Consider the following 10,322-nt stretch of genomic DNA (forward strand, 5'->3'; position numbering starts at 1 on the left):
AGCTGAATTAATTTTCCTCCTATGATTTTTTTTACTTGCAGTACATGAATCTCTTTCGATTTCCTTTTCCATTCATTTCATCAGCTCCCCAGATTTAGTGAGAAGTATGATCACAGAGCAGTTGTTAAAATGTATCTGCCTTGGATCTTGCAGTTCCTTGAGCTGTCTGTTAGATTGAGCTTTTGTCTCTTGACTGTAAACTCTTCAGCACAGGAAGTGGTCATTTTGCTTTGCATTTTCTAGCACAATTACACAAAACCTCTCAGTATTTCTACCACAATCATGCAATCAGAACAAAGTTTACCATGCTAGATGTTAGATTTAAAGGTAAAATATTAGTTTCTGTTTCAGTGATTAATTCTTTAAGAGACAATCATATCTGTTTTTTTTTTCTCTGTGATAAATATGAAAACATCTTCTAACAGAAATCTATGTGCTTGGGGCAATTAGTAACATATATGTCATATTAATCAGTGGGCATAATATAAATATGCCCTCAGAAAATATTTCTTTTGCTCTTGTGTTATGCTGATGATGGCTTTTCTTCCCTTTACTTACACTGACATGCCTAGATCAATGTGGCCACCTTATTAATTAGATGAATCCCGTGATGTGCAAATGGGAGGAAAGAAGCTTGCAAGTTCTTCACAGTGAGAGATGTAAATCAGCCATCATTATCCTGTGCAAGTACTAAAGACATGGTTGATTGCAAGGCATTTATTTTATTTTATTGACACTTCTCATCGAAAGTTTCTATTTTTAGTTTCTAATTGTTTTATAGTTCAGCTGTTCAGGCCAAAATACTATGTGGCCAGTATCTGCCTCTGGCTATGTTTTTAAAAGTCAGAAATGAACCTATTTTGCTCACCCTTTGCTAAGAATCAGATGAGGATGGTACATCATTTTCTCCATGCAGTGTCCAGTGCAGCCTTTTATTTTGAATCTCACTAGTGCTCAGGCTGGCAGCTTCACTGGTGCGTGCAACCAGCAACTTCTTGTGAATAAATTCAGTAACAGAGGCTGAATATTATCTCAAGCTCTGTGTGCAGAGGTGGAAAGTCTGGGGCACACACTTTCTTTTCAGGAGCTTTGCTAGGTCAAAGAAATACCCTTCCCCTCCCTTTCCTCTACCTGTAGCCTCTGCCAGGAGCATCAGAACTGTAGTATCATCTGTCCTTGGGAGCACAGGGATGTGGAAGCAATTAAAACTGCTTCTTGATTCTAATCAGGCGTTAACGTTACCCTCACTTCCTATGCACAGCAAATTCGTGTCTCATTCAATCCCTTTGTTAACCAGCAGAGCAAACACTGAAATAATGTCTGGTTTCTGGGGTGCAGCTGTGTCAAATGACTGTGATGCTGTGCTAAGTAGGAGGAACCTGCCTTCTTTGATAAGTTGTTAGGAGCCTGGGAGCTTTTTCCAAGATCACAGCCCCACAGCATGTTCAAATGACAAGTGGAACCAGGCTAAAGTAATTTTAAATGCTTTAGGCTCAGTGTTTGTGGTAGAACTCCTCAAAGACCATAATTGCATGGCAGGGAGAACATAAATCATCAGCTTCTTGGAAAATGCATGCAGAGCCTGTAATTTAATCAGCCTCTCAATGTTTGTTCTTTGAGTATCTTCGTTTTGGTGTGCACCAGTAAGCCACAGGAGAGAAGTTTTTTTATGGATTATCTGCCCAGACACTGATAAGTTATGGGCTTCCCTTGTTCTTGGGAAAGTTGAACTGAATGATTAGAGGCAGCAATGAAACTTAATTCTTTGTCTTTCATAAGCTGTTTTCAAACATTGATTTCTTTAGCAGTGGGGCACAGCTGAACTAAATTCTCTCTTGCATTTCTCTGCCTTCCACTCAATGCTTCCACAAATTCCTGCTCCTGGTGAATATAGAGATGCAGGACTGACAGAGGAGGCCTGCTCCAAGCCCCCAGCAGGAGGCTGTTGTACATGAAGACTTTGAAATCCAAATTCACTTTCTGTGAACAGCCATAGGGAGCCGTATATCTCACTAGGAGATTCATAAGTATTGCCAGCGAGTTGCTTCTTGTCCCATCAGTCAGCTTAACCCAAAAACATCCCTTTTGGTCTGGTTTAGACATTGCCCTCAGACCACAGATCCTTCCTGCTTAGATTGCTAGCCAGGCCACTATATGTAGGGAGTTGAAGTTTACCCTGCTGTGTGCAGGTCAACATAGGCCTCATCTCAGTGAACTCTGAGAAAGATATCTTCAACACTTGGTTTCTTAGCTGCCTATCCGTAAATGCCATGCATCTCCCAGCACTTGGTCAGACAACTTTCAAACAGCACAGAAGGCACTGGAGCACAGTGGCTGATTTCTGCTGGGGACCTGGAAGCAGTGCAAGTCCGAGAGGCTGCACTGTGTGCCCATCGGCACAATCTGCCCGGAGCTTCACTTCTGGAGCACTGCTGAGGAGTCATCAGAGGCCAGAGTGAGGGCAAGGGCTGTCAGTCTGCCAGGGCTCCAGACAGAAGCCAGCTTTATCCGTGGACAACGTGGTTTTGTGGAATAAACCCAGCATTGTCTATAAGGCTTAATTTTTCCACTGTGGTTTCACTTCACCTGGTTATGACAAATGCTGAGGAACCTCACCTTGTTCTAATTAAAATACTACCGTCCAGCCCCTGTGCAGCATATTTTGATAACACAGCATCAGATCAGTAGAAGAGAATTTACCCATCTCAGACCGGTGGGGCAGTGCATGGGTTATGAGGGAGTCTGTCAGGATATTAGCCAGTTGAGATGTTTAGTGGGTGTGAAGAGAAGGCAGTCCTGTTCCTGATGCAAAGTAAAATGTTCCCTTTCCTGAATGAGAGCACAAGCAGGCTTGATCTTTCATTTAATGTGCGTGTATATTAGAATATAGAATTATACGTACATCCCTACCACACCTCCACCCCCACACAAGATGTACATAGGCATTCAGGAACATGGAGACCTTCCTGGTGAGTCATGGTATTTCTGCTGTCTCCATCCCAGGCAGATGCATCGTTTAATTCCTTTTATCAAGTGCCATCATGAAAGTTTACCATTTTCTTTTTGTAGCTCTGTTCCCTTGGGAGGCAGTTCAGAGCCTCCCTGCTCTGATAGTTAAATTTCCCTCTAGATTCCAGCTTCAAATAATTCACAGTCAGTTTATGCTCTTTGTTTGCAAGCCAAAGATTCTCTTTAGCCTAAATGGTGCCTGTCCCTCTCTGGTACTTTCCCTCTGATGTTTACAGTCTGATTTCCCAAAGGAAACAAAGCTCATGCAGTCATGCTGTCTGGCTGGCAGTCCCAGCCATCTTCAACTCATTTGTAACTTGTTGGCCAATTTCAAATAGTGCTGGCAGGGGAGCAGGGGTTACAAACACATGCAGTCCCTCCAAGTTTGGTGATAGTTGTTGATTGATACAAAACAGACTCAGCATCACACTGCCACTGGGGAAAAGGCAGTGATAACTCAGCCCCTGCTGCACAGTCAGAGACGTTGGCTCCTGCTTGCCCAGCCTAACAGACCTGAGAGAAAGCTGGGTGGGTATTGCTGGCAGGAGGGGGTAGGCCTTGCTCAAGAATATAGGATGGAGGGATTACGTGGTTTAAGGCATTAATCTGTAGGATTAATTAGTTCATAGAATGCTTAGTTATAGAGGGCAGCTGTGAAGTAAACGTGCAGGGATATCGATGTATTCCAGGGAAGGGAGAAACAGATCATGAGGAAAACCCTGGCTCAGCGTACTTCCTGCCTGTGATGGGTGACCAGCACGTCTACATCACTCATCTCACTTCAGCCCTCAGCACAGGACATAAGTGGTACATAGGTCTCCTGCTGGCCCCTCTACGCTTGGGCACATTTCACCCAGTGAGACAGAGAGGGTAATTGAGATGATTGTTCCATTGCATATCTGCTAGCTGGGTCCATGGGCCATGAGACTCGTAATCTGTCAGACTTCTGGGTGCAAATCAACCTTCAGGCACTCGATCAAAGGTGCCCTCTCAGCTTATCACCTTGCTTTGGCTTCCCTTTTAAGCTACAGGCCCCCAGTCCACAGCACAGAGGTCTTGTCATGACCAAAGTCAGCATTTTCAGAGCAAATGCATCCCTGTGGCCATTGTGAAGAGGTGCTGCTGATCCATTGCTGAGAGAGATGTGCTCAGATAAGTGCTAGGGAGGCTTTCTGTTTTGCCCAGTTCTGTCTGGCCCGAAGCTCTCTGAGACCGTGATCTGACTGCACATTTGATGTGTGTCTCTGTAACTAATGTGACACCTATCTCGTATGGTACCAGGGTACGTTTTTTAAACAAATGGTGTATTGAAGTAAAGCACAAGCCTAAAACTCCAGTGGCATTTCCTTTCATATTTCAGTGTACATTGGTTTACTTACATGTATTAAGCAGAGGGGAGAAAGACAGAAATCAGCTTGCCTACTGAAGATGCCCTTCTGAAGGGCTGAAGGTGACCTACCAGTTGTGGAGCTTTCTGGTGCTGTCATCGCCCTCATTGCTGAGTGTGCCATTACCAAACTTGACCAGTTTAGGCCAGGAAGCATTTAATGTCCTAATGGGTTTGACTGATGTAGTGGTTACATAATATGTAATGAGGGAGACCCATGGAACAGCTTGCTGTCAAGAAATCCTTTGCATTAGCTGCAAAGTGTGGTGGCCCTCTGGAAGTTTCTTCTTGGAGTTTACTGGACGCAAGTTAAGAGTAGCACTCCAGCTGCTCATGCCAGAGGATATTTGACTCAGCATCTAGGTGTGGCATTATCCACACTGCAAGAACTGCAAAATCTGATGTCCCTGTAAGGCAGGCAGGTTGTCCTCTCCTAGTTTGTAGAGGTGAGGTACAGAGGAAGTGAGTGATTTCTTTCAGAGATTTAACAGGGAGCCTGGGGCAGTTTGGGGACCTGAAACCAGGAGGCAGAAACTGCATGGGGTTCTTTCTTCCTCCTACTGAGCACTTCAGCTGGTGTGCAGCTGCTTTGTGTTTCCGGAGTGGTAAGAAGCAGGAAGAAGGTAACCCATATATCTGTGCCTGTCTCTTACCTACATATCAGTTAGTCTGTGTAGTTTTACCTAAAACAGCAGCTGACAGAACTGTGCTAAATGATATTATTGAAGGCAATAGAAGTATCATTTAATAATGAATAGATAATGCCCAAATGAATATGGCTTGTACAGGAAAGAGAGTATGAACTCATATTGCATATTAGTAAGATAAGAATGAATAAAATGCACCATAATATGTGAGTAATGACCTCATATTTAACCCAGAGAAGAGAATATGCTGCACCAGCAGCACTCTGAGTACGTAAAAGCTCCTGGTACAAAGAAGGCCGGGGGAGCCCTGGCTAGAAATCCTACTCACATACCTGAAAAGCCTAATGCAGGTGAGCACAATCCCCTGCCCTTGCTCAGACAAGAGCCCAGAGGTGGTGTCACCTGGGTGTGTGCCCAGGTGCCTCTGCCTCCTGGTAACTGCCACCCAGCAGCACATCGTTCCCTGGGAAGACAAGTGTTGGTGGCACCTGAGATCTGCTAAGTGGAGGGACTGGTTTGATCTGGGGGTCAAGTGTGGGACAGCGTGGCTTGGCCTGTCCTTCACAGAGTTCCCTCCAGGCACTGTCATATGCCTGCAGTGCCTCTGTGACTAAGGTGACACAGAAGAAATGCAGGCTCCTGGCATCTGTAAGGGAGGCTGGCACCATCAAGGGAAAGTCAGGTGGCATTTCTGCCAAAAACCAAGTCCACGGGGGACGAGAGGCACAATGCTGCTAGCACCAGAAAGGTGTTGAGGCCACCAAATAGTACAGGCAGCGCTGTGAATCAAGAAACAGGGGCTGTAGCTTGAAGTGTCCAGGTGTTGTTGTTTTCTGCACTGCCCTTTGGTAGAAGACAGTAGAGAGAGAGCAGCAGTGAGCCCTGACTTCAGTTAATCCATTTGTCGGTCACCTTTAATGGGACACACTGAGATCAGAGGTCTGTTGTGTGAACGCAGCCACTGTTAGGGCTGTGTGACAGAAGGAGGGGTGAGATACCTCAGGATTTCAGCCAGTGCCTGAGCTGGCTGGATCTCAGATTGCTGCATTGAAGGCTGGAGTGCTGAGCCATGAGAAAGAGGGTTTCCATCTTCTCATGTCCAGTTCAGCAGAAACACTGGCCATCACTTTAGAGAGCCTATAATAGGCTTTTCAAGGACTATGTCCAGGCAAGTAAGGAATTCTTTGAGCTTTTCAGGGAAAAGCCACCTCTCATCTCTCCCAGTATAAAAACTCTCCCCTTTGCATTTAACTACCATTTCATGAGGTAGAAAAAGAGCATATGCTGCGTTAACATCCTAAGCACAGAGATTGGTGTGACTGACTTTCTCACATTTCAATACAAGTGTCAGAAGAAGGAGTCACAGCAGGAGGCAAAATTACTCTGGCTCCCTTGTCCTGCACCCCGATGGAGTGTGTGTATTATATATAGTAAGTTACCTCCGATTCCTTTTAGGTTAGGATTTTAAACAAGAAGATCGATTTTAGCGATATTCAGTCCCGGTGTGGTTCCAGAGATAACATCAAACATTCTGCGGGGGGAGGAAATGTAAGTAGTACAGACAGCCTGTGAGCAGGCATCTCCACTGTGGTGACCCACCTTGCACAGCCAGTCCCCCCCCTCCGTCTCCCTTCCTCTGAGCACTATTTTCCTTCTTACTGCTGTTTCACATGTGAGTCTGGTCTGGTAGCCATGTGAGCCCTGTGTTTGCAGTGGTGGCCTTCTGATCTTCCTCCACAGAGCACAACACGTTTCCAGGACTTGGCCAGGAAAAGAAAATTAAAAAGTTTGGTTATCTCTAAATCCCCAAGGATGCTGTCAGTAGAAGTCTAGTGTGAGCCAAAATGGTTCGGTGCCTTTCATAGGAGTGGCCTGAGAAAGTCTTTTCCAAAAAGACACTCTAGCTCACAGTTGGACATCCTCCAGCATGTCAGTCCTTCCTCAGCTAACCTTGTCGGTTACGTACAGTCATCAGAGAGAGAGAAAAGAAAACATGAGGACAAAGAAAGCTCAGAGAATGGGTGTGATCAATTAGCGTGCTGCGTGCTAATACTGCAGTATTATTCCAGTATAACCAGCTGAGGTTGCTCAGGGTGCGATCCAGCAGTCACATTGGAATAGCATAAGGAGGATTTGACCCCTCCTCAGATAGAAGAGCAAACCAGTGGCTTTGCAGTCAGCTTGGAGCTCCTGCGTGGCCTGGCCTGGAAGGGCTGCAGCTTCTTAAGGTCTGCTAACACAGCCACACCTGGGAGCAAAGCAGGAGCCTTGCTGTAGCTGTTCCCAAGCTGGGTTCAGTGCAGCCATGGCAGTGCAGGGCACAGTGCTGCAGAAGGACGGAGGGTGCCTCTGTTGCTGCCTGGCTGAGCAGTGCAGTGCCACTACTCCTGGTGACTGAGCACCAGCTCAGGTGCAGCTGCAGGAGTCGCATTTGTAGATTCACCAGGCTCTCTGCAGCAGATTGAGCTGAAATGCATACTCTGTTTAGCTGGAGAAAAATATGAAACAGATGGCCAAGAAAAAAGCACTCACCAAAATATTCCTAGTTGTCAGGATGCATGTTCAAAAGCAGAACCAAATAGGGCAGATCCTGCTGCGTGCAGGGCTTTGGAGCATCTGCCCTGAAAGGAGGCTCGGGAACATTTTACAAAGAACCTACAAACTGATCTGCTTCATCCTCCTCTTCATTTTGCTAATAGAAAAGCTTAACCCAGCTCTGTGATTTTCCTAGGTGGAAAGGAATCTTGCTGTATTAATCCAGGTGTTTCCTCCTTTGTGGCATGGTCTGTTTTCTACTAACCATCTCTCCTTTTCCAGGGGCTTATAGGGGCCTGGGCTCTTCCTCTGCAGGCCTTGGGTCTTTATTTATTCTCTTCTTTTCATTCTTGTAATCTGTGTTTGTGCGTGCTTTTGACAGGTACAGATCGTAACCAAGAAGATTGACTTGAGTCATGTGACTTCCAAGTGTGGCTCGCTCAAGAACATCCATCACAAGCCAGGTAACATAGGAATTTATGGGATGTGAGACAAAGGAAAGAATAATATTGTATGTGAAAGAAAAAACATGGATGATACCATTCTCTTTTATAGTCCAAAAGAAAATAAATACACTTAGGTAATACAAATAATGTTCTACTTAACTAAATGTATAAAGACAAATATCTGGGACCACCTACTTCAGAGATGAGATTAAAAAAAATAATGCAGAAGGATTCTGCTGGGACATGATGTCAGTTTGAGAACATACTGATACACAGACTGAAGTTGGCAAAATACTTAAGCATGTGCTTAAATCCTATGAAAATCAATAGGACTGCAGCACACGCTTGCAGTTTGAATATGTGTTGAAGAGTTTATATTTTACTTAAACGTGCAGTGTTTTAGAATCATAGAATGGTTTGTGTTGGAAGGGACCTTAAAATCATCTAATTCCAACCCCCCTGCCATGGGCAGGGACACCTCCCACCAGCTCAGGTTGCCCAAAGCCCCATCCAACCTGGCCTTGAGCACTTCCAGAGATGTGGCATTCACAGCTTCTCTGGGCAGCTTGTGCCAGTGCCTCACCACCCTCATAGTAAAGAATTTCTGTTTTTCCATGTTATTCTGTGCTTCTCTAAAATCATTAGATCCCAACTAAAAGGGAACTAATCTGAATGCACCCATGTGCATCATGTCAGACTTTCTCCTGAGCCATTCCACTCTTTATTTCCTTTTTCTGTGTAGGAGGTGGGCGTGTGAAAATTGAGAGCGTGAAACTGGATTTCAAAGAGAAAGCTCAGGCTAAAGTTGGTTCACTTGAAAATGCCCACCATGTACCTGGCGGTGGTAATGTCAAGGTAAGGGGACAGCCCTCAGGGAAAAGGCTACCACTCTGCCCTGGCCCAAATTCTGTGGTGAAATTACAAATTTCCAGAGCTGTGAATTCAGTGGTGGCTCTAAGCTGAGTAGGAAACGTTTGTTCTGCATCAAGCCCATTCACATGCCATTTGCTCCCTCTGGAATTTGGAATGATCAAGCTCACATCCACATCTAAGATAAATTTGAACCTTACAGTGAAACCTCCTGTAGTTTGTGCACTGGCTTTCCATCTAAAGAAAAACCTTGCTTAGGACTGCTGTATAGAACAGGCATGATATAATATTTTATAGTGTGGATATCCCAGAGGATCAGGACTGCTGTGTGAAATGTGAGGAAAACATCTTGAAAGAAAGATCACCCCCACAAGCATGTGAAAATACAGATTTCAGAAACAAATCACAGTGCCCATAAAATGTCTATTAAATTCATACAGCTAAGAACAGTGGTATTGCTCATTAGAGCATCCATGAGAGACAGAAATAGTAAGAGAGGATGTAACATAGTGAGCCAGTTATGCATTAAACAAGGCAAAAAAATCTTCAGTTTCAATCCTTCTAGGGACTGAAGAAGCTTCAATCCTTTTAAGGGTTCTTAAAAATAAACAAAAGGAGACCCAAATGATAATCTATAATGAGAAAATGTTGTGAATATATAATGCATTAAATTCTTTGCTTTCCTGGAACAGATTGACAGCCAGAAACTAAACTTCAGAGAGCACGCTAAAGCCCGTGTTGATCACGGAGCTGAGATCATCACACAGTCACCAGGCAGGTCCAGCGTGGCTTCACCACGCAGACTCAGCAACGTCTCATCCTCTGGAAGCATCAACCTGCTTGAATCGCCCCAGCTTGCTACCCTCGCTGAAGATGTCACGGCAGCCCTTGCTAAGCAGGGCTTATGAATTTGCTCATTTTGCATTGTATGAAGTAATAATATTTAGGCATGAGCTCTTGGCAGGAATGGGCTCAGAGCAGGTGTTACATTCATTCTTTACCATGTCTAAAACTAAGTCACATCCCAAGACTTGTAGTTATCATACCGTTAAAAAAAAAAAAGAAAAAAAAGAAAAAAATAATTAAATAGGTGCAGAAATTGGCCTGATCTCCATTTACAACAGGAAGACACTGGCTTTATATGGGTATACAACTGCAGTATGTTACATTGGACAATTATTGTTGCTCTGCTCTGTCTTGCATGGAGTACCGTACTATGATAAAATGCATACCTTTCATGTGCCTGAAGGCCATCCACCTCTTTCTAAAGAGCCTTGTTAATATCCCAAGTTGCTCATTTTGCTGTTCTGTTGATAGATGGGGGAAAAAGAAAAAAAAAAAGTTGCCCATTGTAAGTTATTACAGGTTAAATTAAGAGTCTGCTTACCAGAAGGAAGGGCATATAGAGAAATTCAAGTTTAATTAAAA

The 10,322-nt window shown here is 44.4% G+C and overlaps 1 protein-coding gene across 4 annotated transcripts in view; it reads left to right on the plus strand.

Moving 5' to 3' along the window:
* Nucleotides 1-9,944, plus strand: part of MAP2 (microtubule associated protein 2) — a 196,606-nt gene extending 186,662 nt beyond the window's left edge. For 2 of the 4 annotated variants that reach the window (XM_035536779.2, XM_035536780.2), the window contains exons 11-13: nt 7,961-8,042; nt 8,767-8,879; nt 9,587-9,868. In XM_035536779.2, the coding sequence (XP_035392672.1) occupies nt 7,961-8,042; nt 8,767-8,879; nt 9,587-9,802 (411 nt within the window). In that variant the 3' untranslated portion in view covers nt 9,803-9,868. Of the gene's footprint in view, nt 1-6,498; nt 6,592-7,960; nt 8,043-8,766; nt 8,880-9,586 lie in introns of all 4 variants that reach the window. The other 2 variants (XM_035536777.1, XM_050711703.1) reach the window with 2 other exon arrangements.
* Nucleotides 9,945-10,322: the final 378 nt, after the last annotated feature.

The sequence above is a fragment of the Cygnus atratus genome, chromosome 6 (assembly GCF_013377495.2).
Source record: "Cygnus atratus isolate AKBS03 ecotype Queensland, Australia chromosome 6, CAtr_DNAZoo_HiC_assembly, whole genome shotgun sequence".
NCBI classification, from domain to species: Eukaryota; Metazoa; Chordata; class Aves; order Anseriformes; family Anatidae; genus Cygnus; species Cygnus atratus.